This window comes from Miscanthus floridulus, chromosome 1 (assembly GCF_019320115.1).
Source record: "Miscanthus floridulus cultivar M001 chromosome 1, ASM1932011v1, whole genome shotgun sequence".
NCBI classification, from domain to species: Eukaryota; Viridiplantae; Streptophyta; class Magnoliopsida; order Poales; family Poaceae; genus Miscanthus; species Miscanthus floridulus.
In genome coordinates, this window is record NC_089580.1 from 83,151,529 (window position 1) to 83,170,605 (window position 19,077).

Below are 19,077 nucleotides of genomic sequence, written 5' to 3' on the forward strand. Positions count from 1 at the left end.
GCATGTTTCATGAGAATAGAGATTTTTTTTAATTTTAACCCTTTTTTAATATAATTTTAAATCTAACACTGTCGTTTTTTTAAAACTAACACTTTTGGCCGCGTCTATTGCCCTGGCGCGGCCAAATGCCTGTGCCGCGCCATGCATGGTGGCGCGGGCTGGCCGGGGGGGCCGCTAACGTGGCGGGTCCTGCCGCGCCACCGTCCCTAGCGCGGCAGTGTCGCGCCCTGTTGCGTGGCGCGGCTGGACCGACCATACCGCGCGAGCAGCCACACCACCTGGCCACTGCGCCTGCCGCCGGCCCGGGCTACCTGGATGGTAGAATCGAAACGCGTCGTGCCCGTATTTTGTTGAGTTTTTTTATGGCCGAATAGAGAATTTGATAAGCCAATGATTAGTTTTTCGTCTTTCATAATACGGTTATGCACCATTTTAACTAATCAGTTAGGAAAAATTGCCATCGGTGTCCAGATACGCAGGGACTGCCGATTCCTGAACGCATGGTACTTAATCTCGCCGGTAGTGCTGCCACGACTCAACGAAACGAATAAGAAGCAAGTTGACAAGCTGTCACATAACATATTCATTGTTTTGACATAAGTTTGACATAACATAACCAAATAACCCCGCAAGTTTCGGATGCCAATATTCGTTTGACCTAAACAAACTAAGACCCAGGAGTGTAAGGATCCCTCGGACGCCTCTGTCTCTTCGGATTTGTTGGCAACACATTGGGAGTGTAGCCAACATCGGTATGTCGCGTCGACGGTGCGTACGGCTTGTACCCTGCAGGTATATGATACGCACGATTACTTATAATTCTTTATGATCGTTAGTTCATAGAGCATACGTATTGAAACAAACTATCTTTGTTAGTACCTGTGAGGCTCCTTGGGTGCCAAACGGGTCACCACCTAGCTGAGATATGCCGATCTCGTCCTGCGGCCATTCGTCCCACTGGTCGTGCTGTCCGCGGAAGCCTGGGGGTTTGTCGTCGTCGTCATCGTCCTCCTCGTCCTCGGTTGCAGGGTCCTTCCTAGCGCTATGATGTGGTGGTGTACGCACCACGGAAGTGGCACCCTGCGTCATCGGCTGAGAAGAGGTGGCTGGTGTCCTCAAAGAGGCTGAAGACGTGCCACCCGACCACGTGGGGAGTGGCAGTTCCTCGTAAGGAGTGTCCATGCAGCTCAACTTCTGAGCTAGCTTCCTGCAGCTTTTCTTCACCTTCTACATAAATAGACGTTAAAGTTAGTTCATTAGCCAAACGCATATACAATAAAGATATATTTTTGAAACGGACAAGTTTATGTTTACCTCCACAAAAGCTGCGAGAATGCCTGGCCCCTGCCCTCTAGACTCGTGAAGCCAAAACGCTGCTTCGTTGGACAGCCTTGCCAATTGTGTCGCCTGGGTACATAAACGCGGTTGGACAGTTTTAGTACACATACTTAATACCAAAAGGATAACAAATTGTACTATTCAAGTATCTTACCACGTATCTTTGAAGCGGGGCTTTCTGTAGCTGTGTGTCCTCCCTAGTGGTGACGGCGTACACATCTTCGATGACCTCTTCCTCCGAGTCCTCGTCAATCGCCACGTCAGTGTACGGAGGCTTGATATGTGTCCTCGTAGACCTATGAAGCCACCGCAGGTACTCATCGAAGGTGTGCTGGTCGTGTGGAGAACCCGCAAGGACCGCATGTGGTACCCTGGTCTGCCACAAATGGATATACGAGTTGTGTGTCACGCGTTAATCCTTGGTCTTGTACCTCTTTCTACGGTCAAACCTGTAACAAAACGATATTAGTTGTACCAAACACACCTCTGAATTGTAGCATTGTTATTAATCGATAACGCACCCGTGCAATACTTGATCGGTGGAGTAAAGCGGTGGTGGGCAGCCTATCATTCTTCCAAACTGTCTGCAGACCCGGATGGACAAGTGAATCTCGACCACAAGGAAGAAAATAAGAGGGACGTCGCAGCGATACTCGTGTGACTCGTCCCTAGTGACAGGACTTAGATAGTCCTGGAGCTCCGGAGAATCCCAAAGACACCAAAACACCTAAAATTTCGTAATTGTGTTAGGTTGTGATATAGTGTACATCGAAGAAGACACTGCTATGATAGTATAGAGAGCGTAACCTGGTGCTGTGTCAGGACGTCGAGACCGTCCGTATACTCCCTGTACTTGCGTCACGTATTCTCTCTAACTAACTATGCTTTCGTCCAGATATACAGAGCTGTAGGGAGTGTATCATGCCCGTTCCATTGCTGCATTGAACACGATAATGAATTAACAACAAATAATCTCATCATATCTAACTGCCAGGAAGAATATAATGAACCGAAGTACTTACTGGTAAACTATTATTAAGAGGCCTCCCAACGGGCAATCGTTCCCAACATCAAACCTAGAGTAGGTAGGAGCAACTCCCAAAGTTCGCATGTCCTGAGGTGCGACGGTAGGCAACGCATAGCTGTCGATACGTCCATGCCAGGACTGCGCTGCCCCAGCTGTACCCCGCTATGTTCTCCCACGGCTGGCGAAGTATGTCAAGGAAGATCCAGCTGATGGTGTTGCCCGAGGCGTCTGGGAAGAGGAAAGCACCAAGAAAGTGCTAGAGCCACACTCGAGCGAACCTGTCGATCTATGCCTCCTCAGCTTGTGGGTCTAAGTACTCAAAGCGCTCTGTGATCCAGGACGACGAAACACCGGAACTTTTCCTGTAATTGATCAAAGAAAATGAGACCTGATGCCAGCTGTAAAGCAATGCAAGTATTAAATAGGCTTGAATTACTCACTTATTTTTCTTGAAAGCATCATCGTCCGGTGGAAGAAAACTAGTAAACTGAGCCACCAGCTCCCTCCAGTGATCATTATCAACTATCCCTGTCACTGGAAGTCCCCCCAACCGAAGGCCTAAAATAGCATTGACGTCCTGCAACGTCAAGGTCATCTCGCCACACGGTAGGTGAAACGTGTGGGTCTTAGGCCTCCACCTGTTATAAGAATAGAACGACTGTTAGTTGCCTCCAATTTGTTACAAGAAAGTTTACGTATAAAGAATGCACTCGCACATGTCCACAGTTGCAGTAAGTAGTGCTGGATCAAGGGGTGGAAGACCGTGGTTGACAACACGGATAAGCTCGAGGAAGCCGACACGCCGTATGTACGGCGTATAACACTCGTCCCACTGATGCGCCCTGGTGTGAGTGCGGGGCCTCAAAGGAGGCAAGAACACCTCTGCGTCGTTGTCACTCAAGATGTGTGCTCGGTGCTGGTCGTCGTACTCCACCTCCAGAATGGGGTACAACGGGTGCTACGTGGGAGGGGCCATCCTGTTACAAATTGATAAACAAAGCGTTAGAGTATTCAAATTAACAAAATTCAAGTTAACATTAGTAAGTTCACAAACAAATTCACTACCCTAACTAGCCTAAATCTCTAAACCCAAAATCCTAACTATACTAGATAATAAATACATAATCAATCCATATAAAACTTTGGTTCTAAAATTACAAGTAATCTCTCCGTCTCAAAATAAATACACATCTTGCTTCTCGAGTAGTCAAATATGTTTAAGTTTGATCAAAACTAAATAAACGGTATCAATATTTCTATCTCCTAATAAGTTTATTACGAAAGTATACTCCATGCTTAATGTAATAGTACATATTATGTTTCATAAATATTAGTACGCTATTATATAAATTTGGTCAAAGACACTAATAGTAGATATAAAAAATACTAACTATACTACATAATAATAAAAAAAATATGAAATCGAGAGGGAGGTACCTTAGGAGCGGGCGGTCTTGACGTGTCGACGTTCGTGGCGTGGCCGGTGAGGGCGCTGCGCGGCAGGAGTGGCCGGGCACGGCGTGGGCGAGTGGGCGAGGACGGGCGGGCGCGTGCGCGGCGTGTACGGGCGGGCGTGGGCGCGGGCGGCCGCAGGCAAGGCGCTGGCGGCGGCTGGCGGCTGCGGCGGCGGCGTTCGGGTGGCGGGCGGGCGGGTAGGGCAGGCCTGCGTGCAGGCGGCCGGGCTCGCGCGTGGGGTATATATCTGCTCCTGCCGCGCCACAGATCAGGGCGCGGCACTATCGCGCCATGGTCGGTGGCACGACAGGACCCGTCACGTCAACGGCCCCCCCCGGCCGGCCCGCGCCACGTCAGCCTTGTGTCGCGCCACCATGCATGGCGCGGCACAGGCATTTGGGCCAAAAGTGTTAGTTTTAAAAAAACGACAGTGTTAGATTTAAAATTATATTCAAAAAGGGGTTAAAATTAAAAAAAATCAGAATAGAATAGAATTTCATTCTTCGTCGCAAATGAGAACACTCTTTCCCTATTTTCCTCTTGAGAACATTGCGAGCATGCCTTTACAAGGAGGCAATTAACATGTGTAGAAATGTTTGGATGATACTGTCATGATTTTTATTCTGTAAAATTTTACTACAAATTCACGCAGGGAACACTCAATTCCTTTGGTTTTCGGAGCATTCTGTAAAAGTGAACTCAGTTGTCGTGTTTGTAATTTATACAACTCTCTCTCTCTCTCTCTAAATTGTCTTCCTATATATCCAAACACCTATCTTTTACTTCTATATTTTTCGATTCCTGGTGATAAGTGATCTCATGTCTCCGGTTTCCAAGTTTTTTTTTTACTTTTGATTAAAAACTGGATATCAGATGTTATGTAACCGAAATGGCTCGAGTTCAACCAAGAATCAAGCAATCAACCCAGCAGCATGACATAAAACCCTAGAAGTACAAATATGTATATATATAGCCACAAGCCCAAAGCTGGACAACATCAACATGGCCCACAAAATCAAAGCCCAGCGTCACATAAAACTCAAATTCCCCACGAGCCACGGCAGGCCCAGGTGAGGTCGCCGGTGGTAGCAGCAGCAACGGGGGCGGACCTGTTCTGCTCGCGGCTGCAGAGAACACTATTACTACAGTGATATGTGTGCCTGGTCGCTTCAGCTACTTATATGGCTGTTTGCGCTATGGTTGTGCTGCAACAGCACACCAGTCTAGCAACTGCTGCTTGAGGTTTGCTGTGGCTGCTGCAGCGGCAACTGCAGTCTAAGCACTACCGAGCACGCGTGTCTTGCAATGCCACCAGGAACAGCGGCTGTGGCTGCAAAATAGTCACGGCGAACAGGCAATTTAAAAAAGCAACAGGGGCGGCGGGCCCTAGCTCCAAATTGGGCCCTACTGAATCCCTTGTTTGGGGCGAGCCCTGTGTAACCGAAACAGACCAGGGCAAAACGGCTATTTTGAAAAAAAAAACGGAGATAATAGCATCCGGACGTCATACGTCTGCGCCTGCTCCATTTCACGCATGCCCGTGGCAACTGTTCTGTTTCTCTTGTACACGCGGGGACCGTCCGCGCCCGCTTTGGCGTGCATGCACGTGGGGACCGTCCATGCCCGCTCCGTGTCGCACACACAGGACCACCTACGCCTGCTTCCCGCGCCTGCTCTGTATCGCGCTAGCACGAGGGAATTCACGCGCCCCACCTACGGATGTGCGTCGCATGACTCCGGTTGTCCCATCCAAGAGTATACGCTTGAAACATGAAACACTTGTAACATGAAACGCTTGCTGTAACATATGTCTAAAACAGATAAAACGTTTGAAACATACTCATTCAACGTATGTGTATATCCATTACAGCATATGCAACATAAGTCTGAAATATACGAAACATTTTGAATAGACATTTGCAACATATGTGTATAGTCATTGCAACATACGCAACATTCGGATCTACTTTTGCAACATCCATATGAAACACTTCAAACATACGTTTGCAACATACGCTTTTCACCGCAACATGGGAATGCGGCACGGCGAACTAGAGCGGTGGAGATGGTCGCGGTAGGCAGGATGAGTCCAGGCGGCGGCGCGGCGAACTGGCGCAGTGGAGGCAACAGCGGTAGGTAGATGGAGACGCCCACGGCGGGTGGGGTGCGCGATGGGCGGGGCAAATCCGCACTGGCTAGAGTGAGCTGCACGAGCAGGGCGCGCGACGGGTGGGGCAAATCTGCGCAGGTGGGAGCGAGCAGCATGGGCACTTGCAACATGAAACGAATGCTGCAACATATGTCTAAAACAGATGAAACATTTGGAACATACTCTTACAACATATGTGTATATCCACTACAGCATATGCAACATAAGTCTGAAATATATGAAACATTTTGAATAAGCATTTGCAACATATGTGTATAGCCATTACAACATACGCAACATCCGGATCTACTTTTGCAACATCCATATGAAACACTTCAAACATACATTTGCAACATACTCTTTTCACCGCAACATGGGAATGCGACGTGACGAATTGGAGTGGTGGAGATGGTCGCGGCAGGCAGGATGAGTCCAGGCGGCGGCGCGGCGAACTGGCGCAGTGGAGGCGGCCGCGACATGTAGATGGAGACGGCCACAACGGGCGAGGTGCGCGACGGCGGGGCAAATCCTCACTGGCTAGAGTGAGCTGCACGGGCAGGGCGCGCGACGGGTGGGGCAAATCTGCGCAGTCTGGAGCGAGCAGCATGGGCACTTGCAACATGAACTGAATGCTGCAACATATGTCTAAAACAGATGAAACATTTGGAACATACTCTTACAACATATGTGTATAGCCACTACAACATATGCAACATAAGTCTGAAATATACGAAACATTTTGAATAGACATTTGCAACATATGTGTATAGCCATTGTAACATATGCAACATCCGAAACTACTTTTGCAACATCCATATGAAAACACTTCAAACATACATTTGCAACATACGTTTTTTAACGCACATGGAAAGACGGCGCGGCGAACTGGTGCGGTGGAGACGGTTGCGACAGGCAGGAGGCCGCCGTGGCAGGTAGACGGAGACGGCCACGACGGGCAGGGTGCGCGACGGGCGGGGCACGCGATGGGTCGGGCAAATCTGCACAGGCGTGAGGGAGCGGCGTGGGCGGGGTATGTCGTCCGGACGGACAGAGGCCATAATAATTGTATCATTGTCGGAAAAAAATATATGCCAGTGGTTGAAGGAAGAACAGAGCAAACAAGTAACGGTCGTGACGGCAGTGCCCAAGAGAGAAACAAGAAACTAAAGTAATGGTACACATGTCACAGTTAGTTATTCAGTGGCGTAGAGTATATTTGCAATATTCAATGGTGAGGAATTCTCTCGGACTAATACGTTGCGTGAAGTAATTTCTAAGGTGAGTTTTTTTTAACTTACGGCTTTAGTATGAAAACTACTCAGTGATTTCTTTTTTTTTTAGAAAACTACTCAATGATTTCAGCGTTAAGAGTACCCTAGTAAACCCAATATGTTACCGTGCATTCTTAAGCTGTGAAATATTAATACAGAGGAAGCAAAAGTATATGACCAGGAGCCCAATGCCCAGCGTCCTGTCCACCCTCATTCCTCTCCTAGGTAGCATCACCACGGCCCACAAAAGCCCAGCAACCACAAAGGCCAGCGTCCGGTAGATCCCGGGCTCCTTGGGTATCTCCACGGGCCGCGGGTACCCGCTCCAGCACGACAGCAGCATGGACAGGCCCAGGCCGACGAGGACGTTGAACACCGGCCCGCCATAGCAGCCGGACACGGCCACCTGCGCGCCGCCGCCGCGGGACGCCACCGCCACGTTCGCTATTAGGTCGCTGACGGAGTTTCCCCAGGCGAGCACGGTGACCCCCAGCGCCGCCGAGTCCACGGAAAGGATGATCCCGGCCGAGACGAGCAGCGACAGGACCTCGTTGGCGATCACGTACGCCCACGCCACGCTCATGGCGAACCCGCCGGCGAGCCACGCGCCGAGGAACCGGGTTGGTGGGGCGGAGGGGTCCGTGGTCAGAAAGGCAACGAGGCCCAGCGCGAGACCAGCAAGGGCGCCAAGGAGGACGGCAGCGAACGGGCTCCCCGAGGCGCGGTGGCTCCAGAGCAAGGACAGGAAGATAGGGGCGAGCGTGGCCGCGGTCACCGCGGTCGGCTTGCTCCACCGCTCTTTGCTCGCGTCCGGGATCGTCAGCCGCCGCGGGAGACTCAAGGGAAGCTCTAGCACGCGCAGGACGGTCCAGAACACGCTCTTGTTGCTGCTGCTGCTGTTGTCGCCGGCGTAGTATTGGAGTAGCGGTGCGGTGTCGTCGGGGAGGAGTGGATCTCGGGCCTCCTGGTCGGTGTAGAACTTAGTCTCCGTGACGTTGTGGAGCTCCGAGAAGGCGGCGGCGGCGGAGGCGGAGGCGTGGTCGTCTTCCGCGAGCGCGTCGTGGCGTCGGCTCCAGCGGTCCGGGGTGAAGGCGACGGCGAGGACGTAGACGATGTAGAGCGGGGCGAAACCGGCGGCGGCCCAGACGGTGACCTCGCCTACGGCGACGACGACGGCCACGGCGACGAGCGCCAGGACGAGGAAGGCCGCGTCGCGGAAGAAGCTGGCGCGGTGGACGGCGACCCCCTGGCCGCCGAGGCGGACGGCGATGACCCCGAGCACGGCCGAGGAGACGAACATGGCGCCACCGAGCACGCCGCTGAGCCCCACGGCGGCGGCGGCGGTCGGATTCGCCCCTCCTCCTCCCTCGCCGCCGGCGGCGAAGGAGGCGATGGCGGAGAGGGCGTCGGGCGCGCCGTTCCCGAGCGAGAGGAGCGTGGCCCCGGCGATGGCCGGCGGGAGGCCCAGCAGGCGCGCGAGGCCCTCGAGGCTGGCGCAGAAGTAGACCGCGGCCGTGTCGGCGAGCAGGTAGAAGAGCACGGCCAGCCACGCCGCCAGCGCGGCGTACCCGAGGATGGGCCGGCGGTCGCCGCCGAGGACGCAGTAGAAGAGGTATTGGTAGTCGACGTGCCCGCCGCGCGGGTGGCGGTCCCGGCCGTCAGACCCGGGCGCGACGTCGTCGCGGCACCTCTCGGCGTGGGTCCGCACGCCCGCGGAGGCGCCGTGGCCGCGCGCCTCCTCGTTGGCCACCACAACCGAGGGGGGCGAGAGATCGGCGGACAGGGCGCGGCGCGGGAGGCCGAGGGAGGCGAGCAGGAGCAGCAGCGCGAAGGCGACGCCGAGGCAGGCACGGAGCGCCGCCCCCGCCGCGGCCGCTGCAGAAGCGGAAGGCTTGGCCATACATGGTTGTTGCGATCGCGCGCGGTGGAATTTGGGAAGATTATCTGATCACCCCTGTGGCGTAGGAGCGCAATGATCGGGATGTTGACGGCACCGACGACATGGACACGACAGCAGCAGTGGTAGGCGAGGCGAGGCGAAATCATGCTCTGCTCAGCGTATGGATGGATGGATGCCCACGCGCTGCCGTCACGTCCTGAACAAGTAAACGACTGCTCTTTCTTTCCTCTCGGGCCAGACGAGACGATTGCGGATCAGAACCCGCACAGGCGTACTAGGCACGTTGCCAGAAGGGAAGGGAGCACCGGAGCAGTTGCCAGGCACAAGCCCCCTGCCTGGCTGCCTCATCTGCACTGTGTAGTCACACACCAGCACAGTCACAGACCAGCTCGTGGCCAAGGGGCAAGGCAAATGCAGTTTCCCCCCCCTTCAGATCTGCTCGGCTGCTCAAGGAAACGGACAGTTTGTTATATAAAAAAAGGAAACGGACAGTGTGTCAGTGACCAGCAGCTGCAGGACAGACACAGACAACCCCACAACCACCGTAAAAGCTGCCTCTAGCCCAGCCAACCTTTTTTTTTGGGCTAAGCCCTTGTTTAGTTGGGTGAATTTGGATTTTGGGACTACTGTAGCACGTTCGTTTTTATTTGGCAAATAGTATTCAAACATGGACTAATTAGGCTTAAAACGTTCGTCTCGTAATTTCCCACCAAACTGTGCAATTAGTTTTTCTTTTCATCTACATTTAATGCTCCATGCACGAGCCGCAAACAGTCGATGTGACAGGTACTGTAGCAACTTTTTGGACTTTGGGTTGGAACTAAACAAGGCGTAACTTCGCAGCTAACTTGGGCACACACGTTTGTTGCGAGGAATCAAATGTTGTACGAGCATATCATCTCCATTCTTCAACACAATGATAGGCAATCAGGGATGTACTACTGATCCTCACATGTGCAAGGATCTGCATCAAGTGAACTGGTTCTAGGAAACAACACGTGAAATTGATGTGGATGAGAGCCGCTAGTTTAGATCTTAAGAGTGTCTCGAGACTCGAGGTTTGTACAGGCAAATTTTTCCTTGCTAGCACAAGAGCGCTTGGCCTAGCATAGCAAGACAAGACAGGTAAGGTAAGGTTGGTAAAGAAAACCAAGCAGGCAGTCCATCTCAGCTGCGGCAACTCAAGATGACGTATGCATGAATGGCTTACAGAGGCATCAATCTCGCTTGTATGGTCGTCTGTTCTTCACTTGTGCCCCACCATCTTCCATGACCCTCCTGTCCTCTTTATTTTCTTAAACGAAACGGCAAGAGAGCTGTCTGATAGAGAACTCCGTCTCCGGTTTCTTAAGAAACTCTACCAAATGGGGTATAAAAAATAGCTTCATCCCCTTAAGCCACCAAAAAATTAGATCCCTTTTTAGTAAAGAACCGGAGCCAAAAAAATTCTCTCAAAAAAGCTTTCTAAAACTGTTTTGCCAAACGTTTTTATGAAGTCATTTAGCTCACTAAAATAAGTTGTTCCACTAGAGGAGTTAGAGCCAGAGCCATTTTAGAATGAGATGGAGCTCTGCCAAACATGTGGTAAATTTTCAAAATGTTTTGATGTTTATCAAAAGCGCGACCAAGTTGTTTCAGTGGGCGCGGCAAGGGATGTCATCGTAGAAATCTTGAGCATGAAGTCCAGTTCGGGAGGGAGATCATCTAAGGACAGCTCCTCGATGGCTTACAGAGTGAAATGGTGGCGCTCAGGAAGAAGAAGAAGAAAATAAAGTCAGCACTACCTCACCAAAACAGCGGTGCCGGAGATCACCAGAAGGTTTCTTGAAGACCAATTGTGAGTGCTGGGGGTTTGCGATCACTGATGAATGACGGGTGACTTTTTTTTCTGGTCAGTGATGAGGGATAGCACTGGTGATGTGGTCAGTTCCGGCCGCTGTAGATTGGGAGAAGCATTGGAGGCCTTTCACGCGGAACTGATAGCTTTGATGGTAAAACAAGCTGCGATGTCACCAAGCTTTGATCAAAGTTTGACAAGTGGTTTGGTGTGGGAGATGAAAGAGATGCTACCTCACAACTTTCGAAATGTTTCAGGCTTGCATGTTTCAACAATCAGTAATCTGGTAGGCCACGGCATTGGCCTTAACGCTTGGGGGTCAAATTTGAATCAGGGTACTGGCTTAGTGGCTTGATGTTTGTGCCCAAGCTGTATGCTTAATTTGGTTGCCAACGATATGTCACCGGTATCTAAGTAATGGCATTCACCATTTAAAATAAAAAATTGTTTCAATAATGTAGCCTTTTTTTTTGAATCAAATAATGTAGCCTTCTGATGATGACTAATTTGCTGAATTTCGTATTGTGGTGCTGTCACCACTCACCACCAACAATGTTACTGAAAAGGATATGCAGCAAATTGGTGATTCTCGTTTCTCTAGTTGAATGTGAAATTTGAATGCTCAAAGTGAAGGGTATCCATGGGGGGAAAAACGGGTCGTGAATGGCCAGTTTGCTAAGGAATGTTGGAGTTTGGTGGGCATTACAATCCAGGCTGATCAAAACATCATTGCTGCAGTTGATCAGATCAAAGATCAATCTCATCCCAATTTCTTTATGATGGTCACAATTTTAATGTGCTGGGCAATTTGGACACTTAGGAATGACTTCATCTTCAAAGATATTCAGCCAGCTATCACCTCGGCGAAAGCAGTTTTCACAAAGGAAATGAAGATCCTCTCCCTAAGGGCTAGGACTAGATTTTCTCATACTTTTGATTTATGGATTCAAAATGAGTTGTAATGGCTCTTCCGTTTTTGCTCTTCTTTGTTTTCTTCTTTGTTTCTTAATCCTGTCGTTCTGCTGGTACCTTGTTGCTTTGTTTCTTTGTTTTTAATAAAATTACTGTAGGGGCTTTTAGCCCCTCTAGTTTCTTAAAAATAAGAGTATTGATGTCAATATGTTCGATCGAGAAGATTCTATGACATCCTTAAAATATTAGAGGCATAAGTAAGGTGTTTACAAAATTTAATTGTGCTTGATTATACTTCTAACACATGCATGTCATATCCACTTCGTATGCAAACATACAAGAAAAATTGTATTACGGTAAAAATTCCTAAAAACTCTCAGTAGTGTTTCCATAAAACGCAAAGCATTCCATGTTTACTTATCACCAATTTGAATGCACGTACTTCCGGTTCTTTAATTAGAAAAGGGCCTTACTAGGGGACGGACGTCCGCGTCTAGACGCGGTGCCTGATGCTCCATTCATGCGCGTCTGCATGCACATTGGAGCCCGCGCCCCACCTCCGCGCCTCCCCGTCCGGACACCTAAGCCCCATCCCGCTTCCTACCCGCACCCCTCCGCTTTCGGCACACGCATGCCGCGCGGGGACCGCCTGTGCCCTCCCCATCTGCTTCCGGCGTAAGTTTCCCGCGCCGCTCCGAACTACACCAGCATTGGGAAGAGGAGTAGGGGGGCGGCGAATGCCCAGCTGGCGCCCGGAGGAGGAGAAGACACCGAGGCAAACGACGAGGGAGATGCAACAACCGATTTACTTTTGAAACATCGAGATACAACACTTACAACATACGTCTGAAAACAGATGAAACACTTATAAAAAAACACATGAAAAAAAACCATTGGAAAACATACGCAATATCTAGATAAAACACTTCCAACATATTTATGAAACATATGCAACGTCCACAAAAAACACACTTGCATCGTACATCCGAAAAGATAGATGAAACATTAGAAACAGACCTCTGCAACATACATCTACAACCATTGCAACATATGCAACATCTCGATCTACTTTTCCAACATCTGTATGAAACAATTGCAACATACCTATGAAACACCAGAGACATACGTAATTAGCTTATAATGCAAGTTACTAAAACCGTTGCCCGTTCGGCCTAGAGCTCAACTCCGTGGCTTGGGGTGGGTGGGGGGTATTCTGCAGCATTTGCCCTAGGCGATATGCACTTCTTATATCTCTACACCTAAAAAAACCTCTCACGGAGACTCTACCCGGTAGACATCGCGCGTCGCCTCCCTTCGCTCTGCCTCTCCGATCCAACTACCTGGAGGAAATCATGCAGCCTCAAAACGGTTTGTGCCCCGACCCTGCGCAATCTCCGGCTGGAAAACAAACAGGACTCAACATGTTACGGTTAGGAGAGGAAAGGCTCCGTTTTCGGAAAACAAACGGACTCTATGGAAGTTACGATACATAACAAATACTTTGAGTGCACTACTTAGTTAATAAGGCCACAGTACATATAAAATAACAGACTGACTGAGCCGTGAGGACAAGGAAGACTAGAGGAGAGGACCAGAGATGGGGATCGAGGAGCCGCCTCCCGCTCGCTGGTTGGACGGCCATCCGCCCAGAGATGCCTGCCGCAGAGCATGGCTGTAGGGGCCGAGTCGCCGGACGCCGGGAGCAGGTAGGGGCGCCGCTCGCCTGCGTCGCCGTCGGCCGCTTTGTGCCTCGTAGCCGCCGTCCGCTCGCCGATTAGACGGCGAGCCGCCCAGAGATGCACGTGCGGAGCTGGGCTGCAGGGGCCGGGACATGGGAAGGGCGCCGCTCGACTGCGTCGCCGTTTGCTGCTCTCTGCCGCGTTGCCGACAACCGGTCACCGCTCGTCGGGCGGAGTGCATCGGGAGTATCCAACTCGGCTTAGACGTGTCGGATACTCGTATCCAAGTCAATACGTATCCAGAAATTCAAGTAGTACGGCACGGCGTATCCGTGTGCTGTACATATCGGATACGCGATACGCAGGCCCCATGAAGTATCCGCGTATCATAGATTATTACAAGCCCGCCAACGCGACGTACGTGTCGTCGCTCCTGGACCACGCCGAGGGGCTGTTCGCGTTCGCCGACAAGCACCGGCCGGCGCTCCTACTCGTGCAGGTTCCGGAGTTCAGCGCCTACGACAACTCCACGACGTACCAGGACGAGCTCCTGGGGGCGGCCAGCTGGCTGTACCACGCCACCGGCAACCAGAGCTACCTGAGCTACGCCACCGGTAAGAACGCCGACGAGTTCGCCGACCTGGGCAACCCCAGGTACTTCAGCTGGGACGACAAACGCGCCGGCACCGAGGTTGGAATCTTCAGCTGGTACTTTAGATGTTCATTCTGATTTGAAATCTTTAGAACGAAGGGAAAAAAAAAATACGGCCAGCGACGCTCTCTTCGCCAAGTCTTTTCAACGCCGGTTCGTTGCAATCCAACACACGATCTAAGGCCCTTCCATCACCGCGATCCAGAGCAGCAATCAAGTCAGCGCGCTGTCCTCTGGGAACGGCGTGACGAACAAAAGAAAGGAAAAAAAAAACCAGCGATCAAGGGACGCTCGCTTCCGCTGTTCTCTGGCCACGACATCGCCCACCTCGATCCAGGCATCAGCCAACCAGCATACAGGTATGCCTCTGGTCTCCCAATCTTGCGTGTCCAGTCCTGTTTCCTAATCTTTATTTCCAAAAAGTATATTGTGATTATATTCATGGTTTTCGTGTAGTTATTTCTCTGAAGTAGCCAAGATGGATTCCAAAGAAAAAAACGGAACTCAACTCCTTCCATCCACTTCAAATAAAGGTAGCAAATTATGCACATGGTCAATTGGATATATTTCAATTTCAATATAACCGATATCACACCCATCAAAAAATAATATCAATTAATTTCGAGTTGGTCAAAATGCATCACATTCATCGAGGGTGGATGAACACCCGAAGGAACATAAGAGGAAAAGAGAAAGAGAAAGATTTGCATCGATGTCTAAAGAGAGAAGGAATGAATTGAACAAAAAAACGCCGTGAATCATACCAACGCAGAAAAGGTAATGCAACTTTGAGTATTATGATTTTATATACACACCAATGACCATGGTTTCTTATCTTTAGTTTTTACAGTGGGTCAAAATGCATGTGGTTCACGTCTAGAAGTCGTTAACCCAATAATACTTAGAAATCAAAGGGACAGAGCCCGCCGTGCATCAATGCCTCCTGAGAAAAGAGAAGAAATGAACAAGAAGCGTCGTGAATCATATCAAATAAAGAAAGGTCAACCTAAGCTCCTCAAGCCAAAAAATGGTGATACTACATATGGTTTTCTCAATATATATACCACGTAATATTTCTCACAATTCATATATGTTTCTAAAATAATATGTAGGTTGCGACGTATCAATAAACAAGAAAAATGAGGATTTTGCTAACAATGGTGAATGGATGAATAGGAACTCACACATACGTTACAATGCTGGTAATGGGAACATCTCAAATCAATTACCAGGTACTATTTAAAACTGTGTATATATTACAATGCATATTCACTAATAAAATAATTGTTCTGTTTAATGCTCTATTTTCACAGCTGATAGCCCACTTACGCAAAGAGAGAAAAATGTGTTTACATTCGAGAGTGGTACAGAAATATGCCATTTGAGCATAAGAAAGCAAGGGCAAGAACGTGAAAGGTTGTATAATGCGACGACCAGACGAAAAGAGGCAAAAAGATCCTCTAAAAGAAGGCAAAATGAGTTGCGTCCCAAGTCCCAACACTCTACACCCGGATTCCATTGCCATGGAAAACCCTAAGTATATTTATGAGCCTGCATCTCCATAATCATGGCAACGCCTTCTACTAATCTCTATCTACACTTAAAAATAGTGTAACATCATCATCTAGTTGGTGATACCAAATCTCGATCTTTGCTCATGCGTCCATGTCCGGTATGAATAATCCACTACTCAGAGCTCACGCGTCCGCATCCTATCCGGTTTTGATACGAAGATCGGATCCACGTGTCCGTGTCCGATACGAAGTCATTGAAACACACGTGTCTGCATCTGACCGCTAAGGTTTAGTCAAAAAAAATCGTAACCCCATGCAACGCATGGGCTTATATCTAGTACTGAAAAAAAAAATGCCAGATCGTTCCGCGTGCCATATATGCCAATAATAACTATTCTTCTCTGTTTATACATGGTTCTGCCTACATACGACGAGCGAGATGCCCGCGTTGACATCCCCGGCACCGGAAGAAAACAAACACACAGAAGACAAAAAGGGCCAAAGCTAGGGCCTCCAATCCAAGCAGCTACAAACGGCGCCAACGCTGCAAACCCAGCCTGAACCCAACTGCTGCATACCGTCTTCAGCGATCAGGATCCGACAGTTTGGCAGGCAGGGTGGAACGACGCCCTTGGAACACGCGTTGATTGCGCTCTTTCGATCGACGTGAACCACCAGCAGGATACCAACCTGGTGACCGAATCCGGAACTGCATGCGTCTGCGCGGGCAGTTGAGTCCTAGCTAGATGTTTGCCACCAATCCACCAGACGATCGATCATCGGCGGTGGGTGTGGGTCAGTCAGTCTTTCCAGCCGCCCCCCGCCTTCCGAAGAATTGCTTGAAGCATGCGTGTTGCGAATGGCTAGCTAGCATAGCTAGGGGAGCGAAGCGCGCGAGGATGGCGAGCGAATTCTCTCAGACAGTCAGATATACGACGTAGTGCAGCGTCTCCGTCCGGTCCGCATCGCGTTTAGTTTGCTGCGCATCATCATGTTGCATCCGGACCGCCTCCACATCCCATCCGGACATCCGGTGACCGCTGCTGGGAACTGAAGCCTGCCCAACAAGCAACAACCTTCAAACTAAGGAGTTGGTCACCAAAGCTAGCTAAGCATGCAGACCTGCATGGTGACTTGGGACCAATGTTTTAAATCTCCGGCTATAGCCTTCGCTATCTCCGGCTATAGCTGTTTAAGAAGGATTTAGTTAAATTTTTTCATGTACAAATTAGCCCTTAGCTGCCGTTATAGCTCGATATAGCTGGCTATAGCCAGTTTTTAGACATAGAAAGCTAAATGGCTTAGCCGGCTATTTAAAACTTTGCTTGGCACTGGACTCCGCGTCCCCCGTCCGTTGCCTGTCGTAGCACCAGGCCAGCATGCATGCAAACAGGAAGGAAGCGTCCATCGGCTACCAAGAGCATCATCTCATGCATCCCGTGGGAACGAAACGTTGAATATGTTATGGGCTTGACCCATATAATATTTAAAAATTAAATAAAATTCTATGGTCCGTAACATTAAGCATTGTATGGTTTAATATCGTACGAGATGTTCACTGAACGTTGATTCAGCTTATTTGGTTGGAAATTATTCATCTTAATTGAGAAGCTGAGAAAAGAACACAGGAGTGCCACGCGCGCGCCGCTGCCGCCACCGGACGGGCCGAGGCCTTGGGCGTGGGTGTGGCAGGCAGGCGGGCGTGGCCAGGTTTTGCCACTTAATCCACATAATTACGAGAGTTTCTTTCTTTTATGGTGGAGGCGAGTTGATTGCGCCAGTTACCGTCTTTTCGTGTCTTCGTCTCCTAAGTTCCTCTGCTGGCTTTCTTCCTCCCCGCCGCAGGCATAAAAGTAGAAATCCTCCGTCAGCCCAATCTTCCCTTTGCTTCCGAGAGACCAAGCAATGGGAGAGCAGGTGCCTCCGGAACCCTCGTCCGCTAGCGAACCTTGCACGGGGTGTGCGACGATTAGGTTTTTGGGGAGCGATTCCGCGACTGCTCGTCCACGGTATGAAGATGCGGCAGAACTTATTCGTGGATTTATTGGCGCACGAAGAAAATGAATATCGGAGATTTCTTCCTGCCGATATAAAACATTATCTTAGATGCATTACAGAAAGGTCTATAAAGTAGAGTTTGTAAGCCTGCGACGCCGCGCTCTCTGTGACTGTTAATTTTAGAAACTTTGCTTTTTGGATTAACTATAACTTTAACATTGATATTTAATTTTTACAGTATTGTTATCTTATCATGCGATCCGTGTGTTTTTAGTATAAATTGTTAGTTATCCCGTAGCAACATACGGACACGCTACCTATAGTGTGTGTGCATATATATATATATATATATATATATATATATATATATATATATATATATATATATATGAAGGCACGCCGAATCGGCGGCCTTCTAGGGTGTCCACGTCAGTTCTTTTTATTTGGTGCGTTAGATCAAAATTCCACGGCTCAGATGAGATAGATGAAGATGGATGGTATCAGAGGACGAGAGATTCTCGACATCGGTGCGGGTGGTCGGCACGCATCCTCGCATGTCGCTGGGCCCTTGCTTGCATGCATGCAAAAGCTGACACTCATGACACTCACTTGCTTGCTTACTTCACTTGCTTCTTCACGGGATAACCGGCTGTCCACAGAAAAAAAATCTCGTCCCCTCCAATCGGCGTCCCGTCGTCTCCTCCGTGGCTGTCGCCCTGCCCTCTTTCTTCCCCTGCGCCGCAGCTCCGCCTCTCACAGCGCCGCCCCTCCCCATCGCCTGCGCCGACGGTGCGCCCTCTCCGGCGCCTGCTCCGCCCCCTCTTGCGGTGGGGAGACGGCGACCCCCTGCGCGGCGCACCGGCGCGAGCACGCCCGAGCGGTTGGTGCCCCTCGGCACGGCGCGGTGGCGGCGGCGCAACGTGGCCGGTCTAGTTCCTCGGCGAAACCCAGCGATGCTCCTACCCAAGGGTACCACATTGGAGGTCCGCTCCTCCTCCCGCTCGCCTTCCACGCCTCCGTCCAACTCCTCCAGCTTCCTACTCCGGCTCCTCCTCTTCCTCCTCGCCGCGGTCTCGGCGCTCGCACCGGAGCCTGCTAGGCTCGGGGACATCGTCGTCGTACTGGTAGGGTGCGGCGTGGGAGCGGGAGGTGCAGCGTAGCGCGAAGCCGCAGCGGGACGGGGCACTGTCAAGCCACCGCCGCCAAGGTCGCCTCCTCTCACCTAAGCTGTGGACAAACAGAAACAGACCGCATCTCTTCCTGGTGCCCGTCAACCGCCAAGCCTCGTGACGCGACCCTACGGCTGGACCTGCCCCCCCCCCCATCCACCGCCGCAGCCGCGGAA

General features: G+C 50.4%; 1 protein-coding gene across 1 annotated transcript; it reads right to left on the reverse strand.

The window, feature by feature from the left end:
• Nucleotides 1–7,350: 7,350 nt before the first annotated feature.
• LOC136488696 (cation/calcium exchanger 1-like) lies at nt 7,351–9,302 on the reverse strand. The gene has a single exon (XM_066485539.1). It carries the CDS (start codon nt 9,138–9,140, stop codon nt 7,362–7,364), a length of 1,779 nt encoding a protein of 592 aa, XP_066341636.1. The 5' UTR covers nt 9,141–9,302; the 3' UTR covers nt 7,351–7,361.
• Between the last annotated feature and the right edge of the window lie 9,775 nt (nt 9,303–19,077).